The following is a 27115-nucleotide window of genomic DNA, read 5'->3' as shown; positions in this document are numbered from 1 at the left end:
ACCTTGAATTTGCATTGTTTCTCTATTTTTTAACATAATTCGGTACAATTATACCTTAAATTTCTTTCAAAAAATTACAGCTTGATTTTTTTTTCTATTTTTGTAGTCCTTCTTGATCTGCTTTCTACATATTATCAGCTTTTATTTTATTTTTTAATTTTTATTTTTGAAAAAAAATTGATTTTTTGGGAATAACTCAAAATTAGGTTATGACACTAATCTCTCATCATTGTCATCTTCTTCTTTTTTTCAATCTTGTACTTCTTTTTTTTTTTTGCTTTTATTGTTGTTGGATACCTAGTAAAGAAACATGAGCTAGAGAAATAGATAATATGAAAATGTATTAAAAAGGTGGTTAAAAAGAAAGGAAATTATGGATTGATGAGGAATGAAGAAAAGATAATAGGGTAATTGAATGTAATTAAATTGGTTAGAAATGATGGTTTTAATTAGGTTAACTGTTTGTCTTATTTTTTCTTTAACTCGAACCAATCTAGGTCTCGGATCGATTGAGTCCCAATCATCCCCCAAGACTAGTTTAGATTTTATAATTATAGTAAAATAACAAATATCTAGGTTTGTTATCCAACTAAGAGCTCATTTGATATTATGATAGCGGATATTTTTTGAAAATATATTAAAATAATATTTTTTTTATTTTTGATATTAGCATATTAAAATGATCTAAAAAAAATTAAAGTAAAGAAAAAATTAAAAATTTTCAATATTTTTTAAAAAACACTTAAAAAAAAAAAAAAACAAGAGGCTCTTGCCTCTTCATGATATACTATTTTTTAAACTAATTTTTATGCGCCATATTTCTTTAAAAAAAATATTCTATTTTCCTACTTTGAAAAAAGAAAAAACTCGAAAGACGAGAGGTATTTATCAGGACTCGTTTTATCTGGAATGCTTTCAAAAACCGAAACACTATGCAAGTCAAACGACTACAGTTTCTGTTCCTGTCCTTTCTTCTCCTTCTAAAAAATCCATCTCTTGCTCAAAACTTAAATGATGATGGACAAGATGTTAAAAGATCTCATTTCCCGGATGGCTTCTTCTTCGGAACAAGCACTTCTTCATATCAGGTAAGCGCTCACTGATCTTTCTCTGCAAAATCACCTTAAAAGCTTCAACTTTCAATTTCATTTTATGTTACAGGTTGAAGGAGCTTATATTGAAGATGGTAAGGGTCTCAACAACTGGGATGTTTTTAGTCATATCCCAGGTAATCAAATATTAAAACTTTAATTCAACATATGCCAGTTTGTATATATAAGGACACAAACTGGGTTGTTAACTATGTCAATTTGATTATCAAAAATTTGCAGGAAACATAAAGAACAATGACAACGGAGATATAGCAGACAACCATTATTATCGTTTCTTGGTATTAGTTTGACTTTCGTTTGCCTCCCTTGTTTTTCAAATCAAACATCTTGAATCTCAAAGTCGATACTTTCTTCTTTTTTTTCTAATTTTGTGGACAGGAAGATATTGAGTTAATGAGTTCTCTTGGAACTAATGCATATAGGTTCTCTATTTCATGGGCTAGAATTCTGCCAAGTATGTGTATCTGCAACCATATTTCAATGAATTCGAGTATGATTTGATTTTAGTTTGGAAATATATGATGATTAGTGATGTTTACGGGGCTGTAATAGGAGGAAAGTTCGGTCAAGTTAATCCAAGAGGAATCATGTTCTATAACAAACTTATAGACAATCTATTGGAAAGGGGTAATTTTGCTCGTTTATTGTTTAGATTTTTGGATATTTAAAGAAAATTGATGCTAAGTCATTGCAATTTTTTATAATAAAATGCAGGAATGGAACCATTTGTGACGATACACCATCACGACATCCCACAAGAGCTCGTGGATAGATACGGAGGATGGCTCAGTCCTCTAATGCAGTAATTAATGCTCACATTGAGAAAAAATTTGAGCTTTAGCTAGTGGTTCTGTTAACTTTGTTGTTGTATTCTTTTGCTTCTTTTTGGTGGGTTTCCTCATTTTTTGCCATTATTATCAAAATTCTGATTTGGTCCTTGAAATTCTTACTTTCCTTTTTTCTTTTTTTATTTCTTCTCATTTTGAGGACTGTTTTTGAATACATGCATTTTGGATACTTAGGATGAGACAGTTCTTGTGTTATACATATGCTATATCAAGTTCATTTGGACATTAAGCAACTAACTTATTGTAATACCTAAATTTGGATATTCTTGTAGGGAAGACTTTGTATATTTTGCCGAAATTTGTTTCAAGAGCTTTGGGGATAGAATAAAAAAGTGGATAACCATGAATGAGCCAAACCTACTCGTGGACATGTCTTACATAAGGGGATGGTACCCTCCAGCTCACTGTTCACCCCCTTTCGGCAACTGTTCTGCCGGAAATTCTGATATAGAGCCTCCCATTGCCATGCATAACATGATATTGGGACATGCCAAGGCAGTAAAGCTATACCGTGAACATTTTCAGGTGATAGAATGGCTGTTGTTGGACAATATGCACTGCTGCATTGCTTTGAGTTTTTTACTTAAATTATTTCTCTTGTTGCAGCTGAAACAAGGTGGTTCTATAGGGATTGTTGGATGTACAGAATATTTTGAACCGTTAAGAAACAATGAATTAGATCGGCAAGCTGTGAGTAGGGCCCTGGCCTTCACTAATGCCTGGTAAATGTTCTTGATTACTAATGAAGTGAGAAGTAGATGCAGAAAAGTATTAAATTCTATGACATGTTCAGAAAACGTGGTAGCAAGGTTTAAGACGTGGCCTATGCTTTGTCACCCAACTCACAATCATAATGGGAAATGATGTAGAGAAGCACATGCGTGGTGGTCCAAAACCATCTCTTATCTATGATATACATTTTGAGTGTATTTGCTTATTTTTAGCACGCGATCCCTAAATAATTTCCATCCAGTGGATGAAAAGCGAGAGTTCATCACTTCATTGTAATGTCCACAAGATTGTTGTCCATTATTTTGCATAATGATTTTAGTGTTATTAAACCTGAATCTCCGCTAAAAAAAATTAGATAGAAATTGACTTGATTAAACTTGAATGACTCGGCTAACAACTTTGTTTGAATTTACTTTTTAAAAAATTAAAAACTTGAAGCACATCGTTTTGAATTATCCTAGATTTACTTGGATCTTTAGTTAATTTATCCAACCAATGTGATCTCAGTCTTGAGCTTGACTGTGTTTAATAACTTGCTTTGAATCATCTATGATTTCTCCTTTTTCTTGTTTTTTGTATCAAGTGTGCAATGTTGTTTGAGTTACGAATTGATCCATAATAGTTTGTAGAGAATCTTTATATCGTTTTGATTTAGAAAGTTCTGAAATCAATCCAATTAGTCAGATTAGCGGACTTCAGATTGATCCCCGCAAGGGACCTCTGCAAGTCCCACTGGTTTGACAAATGGTGATCGTCCCGGAACCTAAACCAACAGTATATCATTACTCTAATTAAGATGGATGGTAAGAAGCTGATTTTTTCTTGCTTATGCAGGCTGTTCGATGCTGTAGTATTTGGGGATTACCCTGCTGAAATGCGCCTTTATCTTGGAAGTGCACTGCCAGCATTCTCACCAGAAGAAACTAGCTACGTAAAAGGAAGCTTAGATTTCATTGGTATGAACTTTTACACATCATTATATGCCAAAGATTGCATCCATTCTGCTTGCATCTCAGGCGGGGATCGCCCTATTCAAGGCTTTGTTTACACAACCGGAGAACGGGATGGTGAGCCCATCGGAGGACGAGTATGATAGTATTACTCATAACATTTATCTTCCAAGCAAGTACCCTTCTGCTTCTATTTTAATTTTTGTGATCATTGCAGTGTGGGAATCCAAGGTTTTTTGTGGTCCCAGAGGGCATGGAGAAGATTGTCAACTACATGAAAGAGAGATACAATAACATGCCTATGTTTGTGACTGAAAATGGTGAAGTATCACAGTTCTATATTTTTCCTTGTACAAGAACACTCTGTTCTGTTGGTGAAGTGTTTTAAACCTTGCTCCTGTCATGGGTTTGCTGCTAATTTTCATATTTGTTTTCTCTAGTAGTAAATTTGAAACTCAATATAGTCCTAGCCAGGCCCTTTTACATATAGGTTTTATTATGTGAAAGAAAATATAACTCAAAATGTATTTTGGCATAATAGGGTTTTCTCCCCCGCAACAAAATGATCAAGTTGAGGCGTTATTGCAAGACACCAACAGAGTCGACTTCCATAAATCCTATCTTGCTGCTTTGGCTAGAGCAATAAGGTGAAAGGGTCACTTGTTTTCTTTTTTTCAGACAGTTTTCTTTCTTGTCTTGAGCATCTTGATTACATGTATAAATTGAATGACAAGTTGTGTGAAGTAAAATGTTTTTCCTGACACATTGACATAGGAATGGAGCAGATGTTCGTGGATATTTCGTGTGGAGCTTGGTAGATAACTTCGAGTGGATAGATGGCTACTCCCAGCGATATGGACTCTATTATGTTGATCGCCAGACACTTGAACGAGTGCCAAAGCTTTCGGCAAAGTGGTATAAAAAATTCCTTGCAAATGGCTCTTCCAATCACAACAATGAAGAAGATTTTACCATAAGATCATTCAGAAATACAAATGCCATAATATGAGGACCAGAAGCTTCAAAAGCAGCAGTATAATGGCATGGATAGGGGCAGTGGCGGAGGGAGGGGGGGTGGCAGGGCCCGGCCAAATGCCCCTCCCTTGTATATTTATAATTGTAAATATTTATAATATTTCTTGGTCCTTTAATTTATAATTTAGCTCCCTAAACTTTTTTTTCTTGCTCTGCCCCTGGATAGGGGTGAAGAGGGACCAAGAAAAAAGCCTAAATATGTATTATTATATTTGTCTACGAGTGGCTTCCAAAAGAAATGTTATTGATATTTATAAGTTTGTTGATGATTATGCCAATAGTTGACAATGACATCGTTCAAAATAGTCAACTATTTATATTTATTGAAAATGAGATTGCTGAAAATTTTGAGATTGATTCCATAATGGACGAAGAACACATTTCAACACAGGAATAATTAATAGAAAATTTTAGCGAGGATGTCATACCTTTTTTATTTTTTATTATTATATTATATATTAAAAAACATGGGGTGGAAACATTTATATGAAAAATGAATCATTTCATTTTTATTTATTTTTTACATTTTTTATTGGATCAGTCAATGTGAGGATGAGATGAAAAAAATATTAAAAAAAAAAACAATGAAAATACAACATAGAAAAAAGACAATCAATTATGGGTTGGCAAAATGCAATATAGTATTTATTTGAAAAAATAAAATTTTATTTTATTTATTTATACCAATTAAAATTTTTTAAAATTTCAAACTGAAACAACTATTCATCTTATATTTTCTTTTTATAAGAAATAACATTTATATCTTAGCTTCTTGGTTCAATTTTTGTTTGGAATTAATAAACTATTATTATTTATTAGTATATATAATTCTTGATTTATTTTATTAAACACATATAAAAACAAAAAAAATATTAACAATGTCCGCACATTTTTTTATTTAATGAAAAGAATACTTCATTCCACAACATAGCACATGGAATCAAACTAGTAACTTCACTCCATTTTCTTGTCAATTGTTTTTGTTATGAAAAACATATTGTTTTTTAATCAAGATAATTAAAATAGATTGAAAATTTTTATTTCTAGTTAAAAAAACTCATTTTCTTATTAATTTTTAAGCAAAAACTTTATCATAATGTGAAAAGCAAGTTTCAAACAAAAAAATAAATAATGTCTTCATTATTTTTATGTGGCATTTTGAAAAAATTAGATAATAACCAATTCATGAAAACCATATAAAAATTTACAATTAAAATACTATTTAATTCTTATTGAATATTAATATGAAATGTTCTATAATTTATAACATACTATGCTCCTATAAAATTGTTAAGAAAGTGACTGCAAACCTAAACAAAGGTCTAATCCCATACGCTATCCTCAAAAGAGGAAAGGGCAAGCAAGTGTAGGCCATGGGCCCAAATTATTTGGGCCTGGATTAGGCCTGCTTTCCTGAGCCATACTGATTTGGGAGCATAAACGGAGTCAATTTTCAAGCTGAATCTTGCAGCAAATAGTGTCCACCTTTACATAATGCTTAGGCCTATGGACCATCATAAATCAGTAGAGGCTTCTAGCCGCTTCTAGCAGTTGGGCTGGATTTACTTTAAGCCCATTTATTTTAGGCCTTTTATCTATTCTCTGGTCGAGGCCTTTGTATTTTATTTTATTTTCGGGGTAAAAGGAAATTGCTGATAAGAAGATGTCCCAAGTGTCTCATATGCCGATGGGCCTAATCTGGTAGATCCAGTTCTCTTACAGCTCTTTACTCCATTCAAATTCAATAACTACAACTAGAATTAAACTAAAAATCCCAATCAAGTATAAACACATACACACATCAACAATTAAAAATTAAAAAAAAATAGAAGACCCCTCGTCACAAAATATTATTTAATTTTTATTGGGTTATCTCAGTTTCAAAAACCTAGGTCATGAATTTGATAAATTAACTCGGTTGGCTTGAGTTTTTCTCCCTTTTCTAATCAATTTTTTTTATCAACTTCATCATTCAATATTAAATTAAATATGAATTAACCTTCCTAACTTGTTTTGATTTTTTTCCTATGAGTTTATCCTTGTCTCATGACTCAGGCAATAGGTTTTGCAGGTTAACCATGATTGACTCAAGTTATTTTTTATATTTTTTTAATTTCATCTTTTAAAATTATATTGATTAAAAATTTAGCTTCATACTCTGTTTTAATTTGCTTTTTATTAGGTCATTTTGATCTCATGAATCGAGTTGCGAGTTTAACTTGTTGACTCGAATTATATTTTTATCATTTCCTTAATTCTATCTTTAATATTAAATTTATTAAAAAATAAATTTTATAATTTATATTGATTTGTTTTATGTAAGATTATCAATGAAGTTCTCCAAGATAAAAATAAAAATAAAAAAAAGATCCTTGCATAGTCATATGAGATGAGAGTACTGATGTTGTCTCGCTAGATTACAAGAATAAATGAATGAATAAACAAAAGAGATTGTGAACACTAATGCCTCGTTTGTTTTCAGGAATTCACTTTTCTGGAAACCATTTTCCTTACTTTTTCATTTTTGGTAAATATATGGAAAGTTAGTCAAAGGAAATTAAATTATGGTCAAAGGAAAATGTTAACTTTAATATCAGGGAAGTGTTTTCTCCTTTTTAGGCTCCGTTTGTTTGCAGGAAAGTGAATTCCTGGAAAGTGAATTCCGGAAAAGTATTTTCCGATGTTTGGTAGTGTTATGGAAAATGAACTGGAAAACACTTTTCAGTGTTTGGTTGTATTATGGAAAATAAACTGGAAAATAATTTATTAATGAATTAATTTTTTTTTTCAAATTTATCTAATATATATAAAATATTTAATCACTTACAATAAAAAAAAAATGAAATCTAAAATCTAAAAATGTATATATCATATCATATTATAGAGAAATAAGCTTGTGAAATATTTTTTACGTAAAACCTATTAATATATTTTTTTCAATTTTAAAAGCTTAAAATAAGTTTTTTTTTCATATGAAGAAAGCCAAATTAGTTTATGGTAAAGTTATATATTTGGGTTTTTTTTTTTTGTATAAAGAATTTTTTAAAAGATAAATACATACAAAAATATTTTTATGGGTTTTTTGGATAAATATTTCTTTTGTACGGGTAAAGACAATTATCTCTTTAATATCCCTTTAATATATATCAAATAAATATCAAGATATAAATATAAATATCTAACATCAAACATAGTTTGACAATGTGAATAATTATTTTTCGAAGTCTTTTCAAATTAGAAATACATTAAGATAATATATATTTTTTTATTTTAAAAATATTATTTTTAATATTAATATATTAGAACAATCCAAAATCTTAAAAATACTAATTTTATAGAAAAAAAAAACAATTTTTAAAATTTAATAAAACATCCTTTGGAAAGCAGTTCCAAACTACTTATAAAAGTTGCAATGAATTGTTAAATAATAAAGTTTAACATAAATAGGCATCATTGTTTTTCCTTGGAGATTATTATTTCATGCTTTTCCTTGAAGATTATTCCGAAAATGATCAAAATACATGGTTAGTCTCACCTTACTCAAGGCCCGACATATCAATTACTTGTTTATATTGCAGCACAAGAAGATCAAAGAAATTTGTTCCATACTTTGTTAAAGCATATGATCAAGATAGAGTTTCCATTGAAGACCAGACCCGTTGGTATGTATATATCTGGAAAATTACAACAGAAACTGAATATGCAGCCGGTCCAGCATAAACACAAAGCATATGTAATTGATTTTCACCCACAAATGGGGCCTAGATCCACTAGTATATGATTCTGTCGATTTGAGAATTGGAAACTTCATAAGCACTTGATGTCTGGCCGCACGAGTTAATTGAAGCCTTTGTACAAAGTATTCAGTTCTCGACCATTGTCGGGGTTCTGTAAATGCAAACAGAGAATTTGAGGAACAGAGTATAGCCTATTCGCAAAGAAGCTAGGTATATAATATACAAACGCAATAGATCAAGGAATTGAAGTTCAGCCAACGTAGATAATATGAAGTATATGGAAGGAGAAAATTACTTTCCCTAGCGAGGAGCAAGGGTGCAAAGTAAGTTAGGTCAGTTCTTCCAGTAAACTTCTTGCTCTACTTAGTTTTTGAGTGATCAAGTTTTTTTTTCCATTTCCACCTTCAGTAGCATGGCCATGCTTGAAATGGGAAAACCCACCAAGACCTCGTCCTCTAGCAAGTTGTTCCACCTCATCAAGCTTTTGTTTGAGAGCCTGAATGTTTTTTTGCTAATTCTTCATCTCTTTGCATCATCGCCTGTGACAGATAGTAGGAGAAACTTAGTTCTAAAGTCAAATAGACGGGGGATTTAATGTCTGTATATTCCTAAAGTTAATGGCAACAATAAATTGGCACAATTATTAGAAGTCCACCCATGTTTCAGGGCTCTCATTCCCCTGCTTGTGTTCCCTGTAATTCTTTGCTTTAGTTTCCTTCTTATACAAAAAAGAAAAAAGAAAAGAAAAAAGAAACCAAGACTGCATGTATAAGAAAAATTAAGATGTATTTTAATCACTTCAAAACTTGACAAAACATAAAAGATCTGCAGTTCTGTGCAATGAGCCAACAAGATACTCCACACCTATATCCACCATATCCCATCCCTTCTCAACCATCTATCCTCCAAAATGACAAGAAGCAAAAAAGAACAGAAAACGCAACGAGTAATGCATAATAAGAGGAAGCATCTGAAAAGATGTCTAAGAATGTGAATAGTGTAATTTCAAAATACACTAGCAATAAGCTAAATCAAGGAATAGCTTATTGTATACCTCAATTTCCTGTCTTCGCTTCTCCTCCTTTCGCGCTTCAGATCTGGAACTTCTTTGCACCTCGAAAATAACAGCAGCTCCAGCAACCTGATAATGTTTAGACAAAACCAAGTTCAAGACCATCAACCCTGTATTAATAAAAAAAACAAGAAATAAACCAGAAAACAAAAGGTACCCCATTAACAAGAACACATTTTTAGACAAAACCCTCCGATCAATTAATTTGATGAAGTTACATTTACAAAGTTCAAGTCCAACCCATTATTTAGAAACACAGTATCAGTGATCAAGCAACCAGCCAACACAATTAATGCCAAAAAAACACTATAAATTAGAAAAGAAAGGTATGCTATTAACAAGAACAAATTTTTAGACAAAACCCATAAAGCAAATAACTTAAAAATGTAAAGAAAAGAAAAAAAGAAAACCTGGGCCATGTTGATGATAAAGTGACGGAACTTAGGGTGCAACCCTGCTTCCTTCTTGAGACGATTAGCAATGGGCTTGCAAAACGTTTTGAGAGCAAGGGTTCCTAGCTTTACGACTGGTAATATCAATTTTTGAAGAAAAAGTTTCAAAGCTGTGAACGGAGCTGAGAGTGTGTAGAAAAAAGAAAAGTATTTTCCTTTATTTAATCGAAAGAAAACACTTTCCTTTTACAATGTTATACTGAAATTCATTTTTCTTTAATTTTTCTTTAATTATTTTTTTTGTCACCAAACATATAAAAAACAGGAAAATAAATTCTAGAAATTCATTTTACTGCAATCAAACACAGCTTTATTCTTGAAAATCACTTTCCTTTCCCTTTTCATTTACGGAAACAAATTTTTTTTTCTCTCTTATTAAAATTTTACAACTGATCTCTGGAGGTATATCAAGTTCTATGTTTACTGGATCAAGTTTCAGATTCTAGCACTTATCAGGGTCCCTTCCTCGGCATAGTTATCATTATCACCTACCATTTGATCAACGTGATTTTCCATCCCTGGTTGGTCGTTGTAATAGGGGCTTTCATGTTGAAGATTAGCCTCTTCTAAATTTTCAACCCCGGGATGCTAAGGAGAAACCACGAGGGGCGTATGTCAGAATCTCCTTATCTAATAAGCAATTAGTGTAAGGAAATTAAATTCTTGTAGTTGCAAATAGCTTATAGAAAACCTTCCAAGTCTATTAGTCATTGGACACCATATTTCTTTGAATACTGTTTCATGTCACAAATTTGATGACACAATCTCATAAGTATCTCAAGAGAGGAAAATGAGGGGGTGGCGGAGATGGTTTTTTTTTTTTTTAATTCAGTTTAAAAAAACTTCTTGTTGTTTATTGAAGGGATTTGGAGTTTTTGTTCTGGAGGGGCTACTAAGGAGTTTGGGTTCGAGTAAATGGATGATGATGGTTTTGTGGTTCTAATGTTGATATGAAGGAGACAGCAACGGTGTTGGTTGGTGTTGTGTTGTTTTTACAGATCAGTGATGGTAGGTGTTAATAAGCATCAAAGAGACGCTTGACTTTAAAATCCCTTGTTTTGATTCTTCAAATGTTTGCACATTTCGAATCGCAGAATTTGAATGTTCTGCTGGGCTGAATACATTCTTGGCAATAAGGAGACAGCAACAGTGTTGTGTTAATAAGGAGACAGCAACGATGTTGTGTTGTTTTTACAAATCAGCCATGGCAGAAACAGAAAGAGGAGCAGGAGCCCAATGGATCGTACATTGTTATTTTTTTGTTGTTTCCAGGTTGGAAATTGTACTCAATCATTGAGGTTTAATGCATTGGCCCAGCTCGAACCCATGAACACAAACAATATCATCAACTTTGTAGTCAGCACCTGCAATATTTGTTTAATTATCATGGAATTATCATGAACACGAACAATTATTGATTAAAGCTATGAAACTCAACTATGGTAGCCTAGATATATAGCAAGCTACGTGCTTGTCTGGCCAAAATCTTGCGGCCTGAGAAATCAGCATAGGTGGGATCAGGGGCGGAAGCAAGGGGAGCAAGCAGGGGCCCGGCCCCCCCTTGATTCATTTTAATTTTATTTCATTACTGGGTAATGAAATACGAGAAGAAGTAAAGAGGTGGTCCTTAACTTTATTTTTTATTTTCTTTGAATTTATTCTTGACTTACATGGAAAAAAACAATATAAAAATATTATTTTATATATAAAAAAATAGAGCACTTAATTTGTCCTAATACAAATTATACAGCAATCAAATATATAAATAAAAAACAAAAATCTTGAGTAAAATTTTTTTATAAAAAAATTAAAACAGAGTCACTAATTAATTTATTTTTCATCAAACAAAAAAAGATAACTTAAATTTAAAATCTATTTTTGTTTTGTTTGAGATGTTTGTTAATAATTTGATGGGGTTTTATATATATATATATAATTCTATCATTTTTGCTCCTTTTTTCCCCTCAAATCTGCTAGTTTTACCAATTATTTTTTAAATTCTTGTTATAGTGATTTTTTTTTAATTAATTAGATATATTTTATTGGTTTGTTTTGATTATGCTTGGATTTTTTATGTTTTGTTTTTAGCAGAGCCACCAAAATTATCAATTTTTTCTTACTATATATGTTTTGATTTTAGATTGAATCATGAATAAAATAAAAAGAATTGATTTTTTTTTTAAGAAAAAATATTGATAACTCACAACCTATTGAACGAACTTTTTCAACGATGAAGATTGTTAAAACAAGACTTTACAATCGGATGGAGGATGGTTTTCTTGCAAATTATTTGATTGTCTATATAAAAAAAGAAATTGCTGAAAGATTCACAATTGATATGATAATCGATGATTTCTATTCTATGAAAGAAACAACGAGCACAATTAAAATAAATATGTAAGAATCATTTTTTATTACTTTTTTTTTTTATTTCAAAGTTTATCAAACATAAATAATGCTTCGCTTTAGTTAATGTTTCTTATATACTTTGTATATTTATATTTGATAGGTATAAAGACCAACAACATTAAAGTGATAGATACATTATAAAGATGAAATTAACTTCATTGCTTTGACTTAATTTGGTATTACTCCAAACCTTTTACCTTATACAAATGTTATTATATGTTTGTAGTAAGTTATTTGAATAAAACTAAATTATATAGGTTTTGTTTTACAACTCATATACAATAAATTAAAATAAATATTATATCTTGTTATATTAATTTTAGCCCCTCCTAATAAATAATTCTAGTTCCGCCCCTGGATGGGATACATGTTTCAACAGCTCCTCAAGTGTTGTCATGGTATTGCAATGACATTAGTGCTCTGTTATTTCCCAGTATATGAGGGCTGGGCATCATATGTGCTTATATTTGAGCAGCATGTTTTGATGATTGTTAGATTTTAATTCATAACTTGTTATTTAGTAATTGTTTCTGCTTTTAGATTTTTTTTTTATTATAAGTGATTAAATATTTATATATTTAATATTTTTCACATATTAGATAAATTTTAAAAAAAAATTAATTTATTAATAAATTATTTTCCAATTCATTTTCCATAACATAACCAAACACTGAAAAGTGTTTTCTAGTCTATTTTTCATTACACTACCAAATATCAGAAAATATTTTTCTAAAATTTATTTTTCAAAAAAAATTATTTTTCAACAAACAAACAGAATTCTAACTTTAAAAAATCTTGAATCAAATTTTGTAATATAAGGACATGTTATATTTTAACGGAGGACAGCAGACTAGCCATGGGTCCATCCACTAGCTCACAAAATGTTTTTCATTTTATATCAGATCCACCAAGCTCGCATCATACTTTATTTTATTTTATTTTTATCATTTTCTCAAGCATGGGTCCATCCAGTACAAGTTTTCTTCAGAATTTACATCTCATAAATTCGAATCAGCTCCGCTTGTGTAGCTCTGTGTGTGTAAGTAGACAAATCGAAATCATATCATAAATCTTTTCTCTCCTTTATTTCCCTATACTTCACTGTCCTGTACCATATCATTGACATCAGACGTGACGATTTTGGTTTGAAAGTAGGCATGTTGAAATAGCTCCGGTGAGTAATTGAATTTATGTTTTTAAAAGATTTAAATATTTGTTTTTGTTAAAAATTAATTATTTTTAATATTTTAGATCATTTTAATATGTTAATTTTTAAAATTATTTTGATGCATTTTAGTATAAAAAAAAAAAAACTTTGAAAAATACATTCATTAATGCATGCCACGTGGCTTTCAAGATAAAAGCCATTGCCCCTCCTCGAGGGCTTCATTTCACTATAAAAGGAGGGATCGTCTCCTTCATCTCTCACAAATCATCCCCTCTGTAAGTTTAGCAGCTGAATTTCTCATCCCCTGCCTTCGGTATGGCCACCTTCTTTTCTTGGTTTTAACTCTTAATATCATGGCTCCGCAGTGCTATTTTTAAGCTAATGTTTATATGGTAAACTCAAGCATGTATACTTCCAATATATATGATCATTAAATCTGTGTGTTCTCTTTTTTCTGTTTTCTTACTGTTCATCTTTGTTGCTGCCCGTAGGACAAGCCTTCATATTATTTTTTTTCAAGAAATTTATCGAACTCAGATCATATATGCTTCCTCATTCACATGCACATGGAAGAGGGATTAAAACTCTAAAAGGTGCTGAAAAGATTTAGGATAAATGTGAAAATAAAATAATAAATAAAAAGGCATGGAGATAATACAGATAATTATCATATTTGACGCCTGAACTGTACTCTTTTTCAAAGCGTGGGAGTGCTACAGCACCCTGGGCCATGTACCTTGTACCATCCCGTAGGACAACAAGTTACGAAGGAAGTACTATTTTTAGATTTTATCTATTTTTGTAATGTAACAGTCGTAAAATTGTAATTCTTGGTGTTTGTTTTTTAATCAAGAAAACAGGTTTTTTTTTTTTGTTTTGTTTGACATGTAGTACTTGTTCTTTCAGTTAATAATGCTAATTACTTCATCTTCTTTTTTTTGTTGTTTGATATGTAGTACTTGTTCAAGAAAGTTACACAACACAACTGGCATCCATGGATTTCGACTTATCTCCAAGGTCAGCCCAACAGCTATTTGATGGAGAAGGTGGATCTTACCACACCTGGTCAAGTTCTGAGTTTCCGTTGCTAGCAGAGGAAAAGGTTGCTGCAGGAAGAGCTGTCCTTCAGCCTCGTGGTTTTGCTCTTCCCCATTATGCAGATTCCTCTAAAATTGGCTATGTTCTGCAAGGTATATATATGTACCAATTCATTATTTCTCTCCTCCTCCTCCTCCTCCTCCTCCTCCTCCTCCTCCTTACAGTATTAGAGTATTGTTATTAAATAATCACGATCTAAAATCTATTCATTTTATTATTTTTAATTAGAATTAATTAATATTACAATATAATATAATCTGAGTAAATAATTTAAAGTCTTCAATCTGAGTAAATAATTTATTGACATGTATAATCTTGGTCTCCTGTAGGTAGTGACGGAATAGTGGGAATGGTGCTCCCAAACTCGTCAGAAGAGGTGGTGTTTAGAGTCAAGAAAGGAGACGTGATACCAGTGCCTCCTGGAGCGCTGTCTTGGTGGTACAACAATGGAGATCACTCAGAAGAAGTCGTTGTAGTTTTCTTAGGGGAAACTTCCAAGGCACACATTCCTGGCGAATTCACCTACTTCTTCTTAAGTGGAGGCCAAGGTATCATGGGAGGGTTCTCGACAGAATTCATTAGCAGAGCTTATAAGATGAACGAAGAGGAAGCGGACAAGCTTGCCAAAAGCCAGACAGGGATTTTGCTCATTAAGCTAGATCCTGGAATACGCATGCCCCACCCTAACATGGAAATTGGTGAAAAAATGGTGTACAACATTGATGCTGCATTGCCTGACGTTGATGTCAGAGGGGGTGGTGTGTTCAAGGCATTGACAGCAGCTGGATTTCCTTTTCTTGAAGAAGCAGGCTTAAGCATTAACCGTGTGAAATTGGAAGCTAATGCCATGTACTCGCCATCATACACCGCCGACGGCACATTCCAAGTTTTTTATGTTGCTAGAGGCACCGGCCGCGTCCAGGTTGTGGGGATTGGTGGTAAGCGTGTCCTGGACACCAAAATACAGGCTGGTCAATTACTTGTTGTGCCAAGATTCTTCGTGGTTGCTCAGATTGCTTACAGTGAAGGAATGGAGTTTGTTTCCATTCTCCCTGGTAAAAGGTAATTGCAATTTCTATTAGAAAATTAAATTAATATATTGGTTTTAAAAACCTCATATTGAATCAATCCCTGTATTTTTATACATGTTTATAATTCAATCCCAGTAAGATTCTTGAAGAGTTTGAATTGCTGTTAATTTTTTTATTTTTATTTTTTTTGCTCTTGGCAGCCGCGCTGTTGAAGAGTTAGCGAGCAAGAAATCAGTGTGGAATGCTTTATCTCCAATAGTTTCACAAGTTGCTCTCAGTGTGACTCCAGAGTTTGAGGAATTTTTCAAGTCCAATATGCAGAAGACCACTATTCTTATCCCACCTACCAATTACATCTGAAAAATTAATATTAATGTTTGTGTATGATCGATCATCTCCCCTTTCGGTCGATCAGGTTGTAATGAATAATATGTTGAGGTGTCAGTTATATAGCACCATCAGCAAGGGTGTAACCATATGAAAGAATATTGATGATGTTTGAGAATGTTAATTATAATTACTATACTATATCAAAGGAACTATTTTTATTTAATAATTTAAATTATTATATAAAATTTCAAGATATGATTTATATTATTCTCTAACCAGTGGCGGAGCTAGAATATTTAATTGAGGGGACACATTAATTAATAAATACTATATTATATAGATATGTGTTAAAAAATCAATTTGAAACAAATATAGTAACTCATATAAAACAAAATTAATTTAAAAATATTTTAAAATGAGAAAACTTACATTATAATTATTATTTTTAAATAACACAGTTCAGTTACATACTTACATATAAAATTCATGAAGTTTATTCTCATTTTTGACTCGGGTTATCAATTTAATTTCATTTAACATAAGCAATTGGTTAATTCTAATTAACTCAAGTTATTTTTTATATTTTTTTAATTTAATCTTTTTAAAATTATATTGATTGAGAATTTAGCTTTATAATCTATTTTAATTTTTTTTTATTGGGTCATCTCGATCTCATGAATGGAGTTGTTAGTCTAGCAGATTGACTCGGGTTGACTCAAATTATTTTTTTATCATTTCTTTAATTATTTTCTTAAACATTGAATTTATTAAAAAATAAATTTCTTAATTTATATTAATTTATTTTATATAAAATTATCTTCAAGTTTTTTGAGAGAGGAAAAAAAAAAAGATCCTTGCATATTCATATGAGATGAGAGCGCTTATTTGGTCTCGCTAGTTTACAAGAATAAATGAAGAGAACCACAAAAAGATAAAAGTGAAAAAGTTGCATTTGTAATTCCAGGTGAAGACCATGAGACCATCAGTTGAGAATGGTGGGTTCGGTTGGTAGCGGTAGGTGCAAGTTGCACACACGTTTGAATGGTCATGTAATCGACCAGTAAACTTCATAGAATTACTCATCTTCCTCGTAAGTTTATAAGCACCTAGCTGATGATGAAAAGATAATCCAAGAAGATAACAGAGTGCAAGCTAGCTAGGAATTAAGAGATCAGAGCGGGGAAGAACAAGAGACCAAGTCATCAAAAAGGAAATACAAGAAGAAGGAACATGAGCTTAGGAGTTGAAATCGCAGTGGCAGTGGTGGGTCTCTGGGCTGTGTTCTTGCGGCCATTGATAATAAGGTACGCCGGAGAGATGATGGAAGTGATGGGTTGTGCGTTGCACCGGATAATGAGAGGAAGGCCTTCTTATAGTCTCTCTACTTATCTTCCTTATTCAGATTCTTTTCTTCACTGATGGTGGATCACCAAATCCAAAGAAGTCGAAGAAAGAAGCTGTCGAGCTGAAATTCAGAGCACAAATTAACAAGAGAAGCTGCTTTGCAAGATCTTCTTGTTAGGTAGCATGGTTTTCAGGGCAGAGATATTATTCTGTAGATTAGTCTCTGTTTGCTGTTTTATTCCTTTTTTTTGCAATTTGTAGCTGAATCTGACATTAATGATGAAGTGAAATAATTTTGGTAAGATTAAGCATTGATTTCTTTGAAAGGACAAGGGGGGAAAAAAGAGCGTTGATTATTAATATCGATGAATTTTACTTGTTCACGGAATGATGAACACTTCACGTGTTTTTCCTTGGTTCCAACAGGCAGCTGTTGGCTTATTTCATGGCTGGTAGATGGAGAAACTTCGTTGATCTATCTAGGAAAGGTAGGTGTAAATTTCTTTCCTGAGTAATTTATATAAAAAAAATATTTCTTCTATTTATTAGACGAATTAAATCATCTTTATAGCTTTAAAGATTAACTAATTAATTTTAAATTACACTGATTGAAACTTTTTCTTTTATTACGATGCTCTAATCTTTAAAAAAAAAAAAAAAATTGGTTCCCTTTTACCATGATCACGTGTGAATCTGTGACCTCCACTCATGATTGCTCAATATCACAATCGAAAAGGCCATTAAAAACTTTAGGCTTTGATGCTGACTGACTAGGAATCAAAGGAAAATAAGAAGATGAAATTTACAAAAAGGGCTTAAAGAACCCTAAACTTACTATTTATTCTTAATAAAAATATTTTAGGCATCTGTATTCTAGAAGGAAAAAAAATCATCAAAGCTCTAGAACCATTGTAACCCAAAAGTTTAAATTGTTAGGTGATATCTCAGGATATTATAATTTATATTATTCTTTAACAAACTCTAATTTAATAGAAAAATAAAGACAAAAATCTAAAACTAATTAGAAAAATACTAAAATTCAAAAACATCTTTTCTAATTTGAGTTCTTTTCTAATTTTAGATGGATATATCAAGTTAACCCATTACAAAACAAGACTGGTAAAACTCCTTAGAAAATTTTGAGAATTTTTCAATAATCAAATTAAAAGTTATATTTATTTTTGTTAGAAAAATTGTTTTGCAAGGTTCCAACCTTTTTTTAACCTTGAACTTGTCAATATAGTCCTTAAACATATTTTATTAAACATTCTATATGCTCAAAAAATAATAAATTCTTATTTGATTGTTCATATTCTTCAAAACTTCCTAATAATATTATTAGGTTGATTGGTAATGTAATATTTTAAGATGACGTGTTGGAATTTTGAGAATATAATTGCATATATAGAAATCATTTGCATTAAGTGATGAGTGATTTAGCTTTAAGAACAAATTATATAATTATTGACAACAATGGTTTTTACTTTCTTTTATTCATTCAAAAATCATCTACAATATTTCGCAAATAATTGTATGCAATTGTTATTTTATGCTCAAGATAATTTTGCAGCTTTATTATTCCGCTCGTTAATTATTTAATTTATTTTTATATAAAATATCTTGATTATATAAAATTAAACTAAAGTACTATAGTAATTTTTACCAACATCACTGTCTTCGAAACCTGTCCTACCATTAGTGTAGTTTTGGCCTTCAACGTTAATTTAGTTCCAACAATTCAGTGATAGTACCAATGGAGTGCTTGCAAAAGGAAGAGGAAGGGGCAGCAGTCAGATTCCTCGTTGACGAGTAAAACAGTATGATAAGGAATCCTATTCTTCCCTTGATTTAGAGATGATTTGTTATTAGATAAATATTTGTTATGTCTATTTGTTTTCTATTATATAAGATCTTCCAACTATATATACATTATTATATATAATGAGAATCAATAACTCAATATTATTGAGGATTTCAGCCACACTTTACACAGGTTCTTAAACCTTGTTATGATATCAAAGCATATTTAGGTTTTTTTTCTCTTTTTACTCAATTTCTTTTGTTGTAATTTAATTTTGGTCATTGACTTTTAATTTAATTTTACAGGGTTTAAAATGTAAAATTAAAATATCAGAAATTTATTTCAATTAAAAGTATGATTTATCAACTTGCATGAAAATTAAGAACTACAATGTGCTTTTGTCATTCTATCTTTATCTTCAAGATAATCCATGTCTTCAAGAGCATCCCTATCTTCAAGATAATTCTTGTCTTCAAGATAATGATAGTTATTCGCTTTCAAATTTAATTCTTAATCAAATTCAAACTTAAAAGAAGAGAATGAGTTTGATTGAAACTTGGTTTCTCACACGCAAACAAACTCTGGCACTATAAATACAGATCTCAGTGTATGCACAAAAAAGGGAGGAGACAAGGAAAAAAAAAAAAAAAAAACCTAGAGGGTGACAAACACAAAAGAACCCCAAAGGAGGCCATTACAAGAGAGAACAAAAAAAAAAATAAGAACAGGGAAGGAGAGACTGAAAAGAGAGGAGGAGAGCATTCTCCAGTCGGTGTCTACATTGTTACCTTCTCATTCGCCCTCGGCTTCACTAGGTAAAGTCTTCTTCTTCTCTCTATTTCTATGTAATTGTTGCAAGAAAACAGTACGAAAATAATTAGTGGGTCGAATCTGGGCTTTAAGCCCAGCTAACCCAAATTATTTTTATTAAGGGTGTGTTTGGCAAAACGTTCATTTTTTGTGGACCCCTCGCACTTTGATTAATTTTTTTATTTGCATTTTGTATTTTTTTTTTTAAGTTATGTGCTCAATTTGTGGCCTATTATTGTTAAATGCAAATCTATCGTGCAATGTTTTTTTTATTTCCATCTAAAAATAGCAAATAATAATAAAGGATAAACAAGAAAAAAATGACATAGAAAATTTATTCTTCAAATTCATTTTTTGTGAAAATATTCACTGACACCAAAGTTAGAAGTATCGTATTTTTTGGATTTGTGTGATATTTATCAACACCTGAGTTGAAAATATTCTTAGAAATTTTTCATTGACACTAGAGTCAAGAACATGAAAGGAAGAATAAAAAAAAGGAAAAAAGAAGAACAAATTCTTAGCAATTTTAGACATAATCAGCAATGCAGCCTGCCTCAGGTAGAATGTTTAAGGAGTGATAACATCTTCCATTTTGCTTAACCAGTCTCATACCATAGAATCTCTATTGACCAGCTAGGGTTCATAGTAGCCATAATACTAGGTGGCGACTCCTTGAACAAGATATTTTTCTCTAAAAGAACAAGATGTCAAATATTTGTTCTTGTTTCCAATCGAGTGATAATTTTTAATTGGTCGCCGCGATGTCTGGGTGTGACACCTTTCATGATTATATCATCCTCATCACCTTCACTTGTACTGAACATGATAGTGTATATGCTTGCCATATCAAACTGACCTCCTCAAATTGTTTATTATGGAAAAATTAGTTTATCTTATTGTTAACAAGCCATAATTTTCTTGGATTTCTAGATGGTAGTGTCCTAGCTCCTTCTCCTCAGATTACTGGTTCTGTCAACACCACTCAGGTGAATCCAACCTACACTTCCTAACTGAATACAGATCAGACTCTCGTAAGTCTCCTTTATTCTTTTCTTACGAAAGCGTCTATGAGTAAGGTATTTGGTATGAAACATGCACGTGAGGCCTGAACTAGTCTTGAAGCCTTTTTCTCTCACAAATCTAAGACTTGAGAACTTCAACTTAAGGACGAGCTTCAACTGATGAAGCGAGGCTTCAAATCTGTGGCTGAATTTTCTCAACTCTTCAAAGGCCTCTATGACCAACTGGCAACAATTGGTCGACCCATTAATGACCTGGATAAAGTCCACTAGTTCTTAAAAGCTTTAGGTCTCGATTATAAGTTCTTCTCAACTACTATTCTTTCCCAGTTTTTGTTACCTTCATTTACAGATATCATACCGAAAGCTTTGAGCCATGAGATTTTTGAAAGATCGGTGTATCAACAATCTACCAACTCGGTGATCTATGCTCAACGACATTCTTCAACTAGACCAAAAAGCACTAACAGGGGAAAGTCAAAACCTTCCTCTGCCTCAAAATTGTCCAATTTTTCTCCAGTTTATTGTCAACTCTACTACAATGAGGGACACTTGGCTAAACACTGCTGGACATTTCTTAATCTCAAGAAAAAGCAGTCTGCCAACCTTGCTGAGGCTTTCGCTGCTTGTTCAACCCCGGACTCCAATGACTCTTCCTAGTATCCGGACTCTGATGCCACCTCTCACATGAAAAATGATCTCTAAGGTGTAGATGTTCCTGTTGTCTACTCTGGTAATGAAAGGGTGATGGTTGGTAATGGTCAGTCTCTTTTTATTTCTCACACTGGCTATGTTTCCTCTCTTGTTCCCAGCAACTCTTTACTTTTATCTAATGTTTTAGTTGTTCCTGGTATTACAAAAAAGCTTATGTCCATCAGTCAACTTATAAAGGATAATAATTGTTGTGTCATCTTTTTTTATTCTAGTTTTACCATACAGGAACGAGTCACAAGAGTAGTGTTAGGGGTCGACATATGTGAGAATGGCCTATACGTGCTCGAGCAACATCATCATGCCTTTGCTTCCATAGTTTCTTCCAATAAACCGCATGCCTTTGCTTATTTGTGGCATGCTAGCCTAGGTCATCCTAGTTTTCGTACTGTTGACTCTCTCTCCAAGTCAAGTTTTATTTTCTATAGTGATAAACTAATGGGTTTGGATTTTAGTTTAAGTGTTGGATGTAATCTTGGAAAAAGCCATCGTTTACCCTTTTCACTTAATAATACTTGTTGTGATTTGCCTTTTAATCGCTTACACTGTGATTTATGGGTTTCTTCACCTGTATGTTCCACTATTGATTTTCAATATTATACGGTGTTAATTGATGATTGTACCAGATTTAGTTGGTTTTTTCCATTAAAACACAAATTTGATTTTTTTATATACTTTTATCAACTTTCAACATTATATTAAGACTCAATTTTATTCCAAAATTAAATTCTTCTAATGTGATGGTGGAACTGGACTTACAAATAATAAATTTCACTCTCACCTCACATCTTGTGGTATTGTGTTGCACATTACTCATCTTTATACACCGAGTCAAAATAAGATTGCTGAACATAAATGCCAACATGTCATTGAAACAAGACTCCCTATTATATTTCATGCATGTGTTTTGTTGTCTTTTTGGGTTGAGAACTTCTCGATAACTATTTATCTCGCAAACTCTTCTGATAAAAATCAAAAAGGGTACTAATTATATCTTTTGATTCTCAAACATAAAAGATGCTTTAGAGAGAGTAGGGTCGTGATGAATAACCTACTTGTTTCCCCAGCTGATCGAGTCCCTTCAACTACTAACAACTCTGCTCCAAGCATTTTTTTTGTCTGAGAATCAAGAGATGCAATTAGTACCCTCTTCTAATTTTATCACAATGTGTGTTCTCATACTATTACAATCCCATTCACATGAATTCCTTGCCATGTTTTAAATTTCATTTTCCAATTATTTCCTTCAACTACCTCATTACACTTTCTAGATCAGTTTTCACTCGAGAACACTGTTTATCATTTCATTCGTAAATAAAGTTATGAATAGTATTATATATATGTCAAAAAGTAAATAAGTAATAAAATTTCAATGAACAAAGATAAGGGTTAAACCTTTGTTATATATATATCTCACTACATTATAAAATATTAAGTGGTACAATTATTTTTTGAGCTTGCAACATTGAGCCATGCTCTTATTACAAAAAGATAATCAAGTGAGTAGAATTGACTAAAAAAAATAAAGAAATTTGTTTAACATTTATTTTTTATAAATGAAAAAATTGATTTTACAATTTATTAACACAAATTGAATGATAAATAGGCAGGAAAAATTTGATGAAGGACGATCTCTCGGTGGCATTGAAACTTTATTCTTCAACGAATGAGACATGTACTAGGCACGCAATATTGGAGTGCTTTTATGGCGCTGCATTCGCTTCTCACTCTCGATCTCAACTAAGGTTTCAATGATAATATCCGACGCACTTGTTACAACCTCCGACCAGTTCCTGGAGAACACAGGGAAGAATGTGAAAAGAAAGACAAGATAATTTTAATTTCTGAAATCGAAATCCAACACACAGAAACTAAGAAAGTTATGGCGCTCCTTACCCTTTCAAGGAGTCGAACGTGAGCCCTACAGTATACTTAGCCTCTTCAAGTGCCCAGCGAAACCTCCGGATATCCTCCATGGGACATTTCCCATCGTTCACAACTCGAAGTTGCGAGGGCTTGATGTCACAGAAGATAGGAATAACCTTCTTCTTTGACTCCATAATAAGAGCTAGCTCATGAAGGCAAAAATACGACTCGCAATACCGAGGAGAAAACACAGTCACACCAACCTTGCATTTCCTTATTGCACTGTTGATATTATCGAACAACTTGTCTCCCGGCTTCATGTTCTTGTTGTCCAGGAAGGGGTGCAGGTTTGACCGGAAAAGGTGATCATAAAGCAGAGTAACAACCGTGCGCTTTGTGTCGATCCCTCGATGGTTAATGAACACATCGCAAGGTTTGGCAATACGACTGGTGACCGCCGGCTGTATTGAGGGGTATTGACGGAGAAATTGGCGTGGGAAGTTTACAATTGAAGAGCGATGCATGGTTACTGCAACGAAAAAAAATAGTTGTAGAGTATCTCTTCTGTGATCAGATAATGTCTCTTAATTTTGCTTTGTTTCTCCTCTTAGTTTGAATCGTGGTTGGAGGAGGGTGGGTATGATCTCCCTTATATAGAGAGTATATAATAATCTGTGGGACCTTACAATTCATAGGGTTTTTTAAATTCTTGGTTGACTGTTTTACTTCTTCTGATGAATTTGAAAAGTTTGAACATCAACAAATAACCGTGTGTTCGATTTGACAGATTGTGAAAGCAAATAAAAACCCTTGACCATGTATAAGCTTTCAAACGGGAATTCGGTTGAACCCTTCAAATAAGTTATCATCTTAATATATACTTAAAATCGTACATACGGACGACAACTTATTCAATTATCAGCCCTATGTCGGATTGACAAGTACTAGGGAATATTTTGAGGAAGAAAGTACTGCAAGAAATAAAACATTGATTAAGACTCGCGAAGGTGTTAATTTATTTCCTTTGATTTCAAAGTAAATGCCACTATTTGTGTGCTATTCCTTGTGTACTGTTTTCTCTAAAATTATAATCAAGGACACGTAACACTCATTAGCCTGATTATCCATCTTCATACATTTCATGCACGTTTTTCCCTCTTTCAAGGGTTTCTTCGACTACCGGAAAATTCCTTAATTTTTCTCGACAAGTATTAAGTATTATTCTAAAATGCGATTGATTTTTATTGTTCTAGGATTCATTGTTCATCTTTTTATATATTATTGTGAATTGGCTATATAAAATTTTATATTTTTTTCAAATTGATCATCAAATCTTCTTTTTTTTTTCAGCAATTTAACCAATTGATTTTGATTTTTTTTTTATGAAAAAATGAGAATGAAAGAAAAGGGACTGAAATAAAAAAAATAATAATAAATAAAAAAAACATCAAACATGAGTGGCATGCCATAAGTTTCATAAAAGATGCACTTTGATCCTTAAACTTTTAAAATCACACTAATTATACAATTCTAGTACCTCAATATTTTTCCAATTCAATTATAGTATAAAAGTTTATTTTTGTTATTTTTAGTCCTTCATTGAGAGAAAAGAGAGGTAGGTCGATGGATTCCTATAATATAGAGAGAAAAGTGTTGTTAACAATGATTTAGGCCATCAAAACTAATGAAATTTGTGTCAAATGATTACATTTGATGAGAGGAGTTTATATTAGGTTTTTGTATTGTTAAAGCTTATGAAAAAAACAGATTTGAGCTCGAGTTGATTTTGAATTTGGATTGATTTTAGTTTTTATGGTGTTTTTTAGGCAATAAATAGGTTTATCACGGTTCCTACAGTATTTTTATAGGTGTTTTTTTTTTAATCAAAAATAGGTTGAAAATAGGTTTTTAGGTAAAAAAAACATAATCCCTAATTTTCCGATTACCACAGGGACCAGAATTTGGACAAATCAGACGACACATCGTTTGATTTTTTTTTTTCCAAAAAAATAGTGGTGAATGATATGTTGTCCACTCCATTTACAAACAAAAAAAAAAAAAAACTAAAGGCTCATCGCGCAAGCCCACACGTGGACCCTGACAAAATGAATCAAATAGGTTGGTCTGGCTTGCTAGGCACGATAGTGCTTAGCCTTTGCTCTTTTTTTCTAAATTTGTTTTTCTATTTATTTCAATTAATGATTCTTTTTTATGGTTTTTTCTCTAAATATTTTTAATTTTTATTTAAATTAGTACCCCTCTCTCTATCATTTTGTTTCGAGAATCTCTTTTAAATTATGATTATTTTTTTTTAGTTAAGCATTTAAATTTGAAAAAAAAAAATTTATGATTCATCTATAATTGTTTTTTATGTTTTGTATGAATGAACTTCATTTTCTAAAATAAAAAAAAATTATTTCAAATAATATGTGCAACCTCACATGATGTTTCTTTCCGTTTTATTTTTATTTAATCAATTTAACTTATGTCTTTATTTATATTATCGTTTACTTAAATAAAATAAAAAATTAATAAAGAAATTTATCAAATATAACCTGGTTTATTTTGTCCCTTGATATTAAATATCTTGATCTACACTTGTCTTTTAATTTTTCAAGTTTTATTTTAAGGTATTGTTAATGACTTTTTATTTATTTATTTGCACATATAGTTCTCCATTAATTTGATTACATCTATACATAAAATCTTTGATTTGAACTTCGATTTTTTAAACTTTGAAAATACGTTAAAAAAACATGTATATATAATATTTTTATAAGAAATAAAAATATCATATCTGCAGCAGAGCACAGGTCACATAACTAATATATTATATATCACGATGCACTTGAAGAAACACGTTTTAAATCATTTTATTATAGCATCTGAAATAAAAATAAATAAATAAGAAATGTGGAATAGTTAATCAAAGGAAGTTGCTATTTTTATTATTTTTTTATTTTTTTGTAATAAGGAAGTTGCTATTTGTCTGTACGTAGGCTCATGCATACCTTCTCTTGTTTTTGTTTATTATTATTATTATTATTATTATTATTATTATACAATAAACATAAATAAACCAAAACATACTTTCACTGTTTGTTATTATAAAAATGTCTTGATCATAGGGGACCACATTGTTCAATGAAAAGTGTTAAATTATATTTTTAAGACTTAGTCCTTTCATTTAATATTTGTAATATTTTATGTGTTGATATCTTTTCTCTTTCCATGTTATTGACTATTCAAGATGTTTACTAAAATTCTAGAATTGAAATAGAGGCCAATTTAATGAAACAAGTTTTAAATCCGAAGTTTAATTAAAAAAAATATAAGGAAGAAAGAAAAAAATAAAAACAAAAAAAAATATCACGTAAAAGAAGTTTAGAATTTTACATTTAAGTCATCAGCTTCATTTTATATATTATATACACACACACACATTTTAAAAGAGGATAAAGGAAGTTGTTAAAAAATGGAGGAGCAGAGAAAAAGTTGTTAGTTAATCATATTTTTACAATAAAAAAAATTTAATATTATTGAGTTTTTTTTATAAAGTGTTTTGAAAGTGTGGTAGTCATTACTTT

The 27115-nt window shown here is 31.4% G+C and overlaps 3 protein-coding genes and 1 long non-coding RNA gene across 9 annotated transcripts; 2 read left to right on the top strand and 2 right to left on the bottom strand.

The window, feature by feature from the left end:
• The first annotated feature begins 905 nt into the window (after nucleotides 1-905).
• LOC118037407 (beta-glucosidase 18) lies at nucleotides 906-4943 on the top strand. Of its 2 annotated transcripts, XM_035043368.2 has the most exons (12): nucleotides 906-1088; nucleotides 1162-1228; nucleotides 1332-1390; nucleotides 1491-1566; nucleotides 1665-1739; nucleotides 1827-1914; nucleotides 2233-2485; nucleotides 2567-2682; nucleotides 3527-3779; nucleotides 3860-3962; nucleotides 4184-4289; nucleotides 4417-4943. In XM_035043368.2, the coding sequence occupies exons 1-12, from the start codon at nucleotides 933-935 to the stop codon at nucleotides 4649-4651; spliced, it is 1587 nt and encodes a 528-aa protein (XP_034899259.1). In that variant the 5' UTR covers nucleotides 906-932; the 3' UTR covers nucleotides 4652-4943. The 2 variants fall into 2 exon arrangements, with proteins under 2 accessions (XP_034899259.1, XP_034899262.1); XM_035043371.2 differs by lacking the exon at nucleotides 906-1088 and having other exon boundaries at nucleotides 1156-1228; nucleotides 1495-1566.
• A 3322-nt stretch (nucleotides 4944-8265) lies between these two features.
• On the bottom strand, nucleotides 8266-10101 carry LOC118037408 (uncharacterized). Of its 5 annotated transcripts, none has more exons than XR_004685596.2 (4): nucleotides 9897-10101; nucleotides 9469-9555; nucleotides 8710-8953; nucleotides 8266-8565 (listed from the first exon to the last, which is right to left on the bottom strand). It is a non-coding gene; the product is annotated as an uncharacterized lncRNA (long non-coding RNA). The 5 variants fall into 5 exon arrangements; XR_012168997.1 differs by lacking the exon at nucleotides 9469-9555 and adding an exon at nucleotides 9070-9129; XR_012168998.1 differs by lacking the exon at nucleotides 9469-9555 and adding an exon at nucleotides 9070-9106.
• A 3581-nt stretch (nucleotides 10102-13682) lies between these two features.
• On the top strand, nucleotides 13683-16155 carry LOC118037409 (cocosin 1). The gene is made up of 4 exons (XM_035043372.2): nucleotides 13683-13828; nucleotides 14472-14705; nucleotides 14943-15675; nucleotides 15845-16155. The coding sequence occupies exons 2-4, from the start codon at nucleotides 14510-14512 to the stop codon at nucleotides 16002-16004; spliced, it is 1089 nt and encodes a 362-aa protein (XP_034899263.1). The 5' UTR covers nucleotides 13683-13828; nucleotides 14472-14509; the 3' UTR covers nucleotides 16005-16155.
• A 7185-nt stretch (nucleotides 16156-23340) lies between these two features.
• LOC118037401 (probable 2' cyclic ADP-D-ribose synthase BdTIR) lies at nucleotides 23341-24052 on the bottom strand. Its single transcript, XM_035043364.2, has 2 exons — nucleotides 23559-24052; nucleotides 23341-23455 (listed from the first exon to the last, which is right to left on the bottom strand). The coding sequence occupies exons 1-2, from the start codon at nucleotides 24050-24052 to the stop codon at nucleotides 23341-23343; spliced, it is 609 nt and encodes a 202-aa protein (XP_034899255.1).
• Between the last annotated feature and the right edge of the window lie 3063 nt (nucleotides 24053-27115).

This window comes from Populus alba, chromosome 1, assembly GCF_005239225.2.
Source record: "Populus alba chromosome 1, ASM523922v2, whole genome shotgun sequence".
In the NCBI taxonomy this organism is placed as follows: domain Eukaryota; kingdom Viridiplantae; phylum Streptophyta; class Magnoliopsida; order Malpighiales; family Salicaceae; genus Populus; species Populus alba.
Note: the sequence above shows the minus strand (reverse complement) of the source record. Positions and strands in the feature narration are given on the sequence as shown.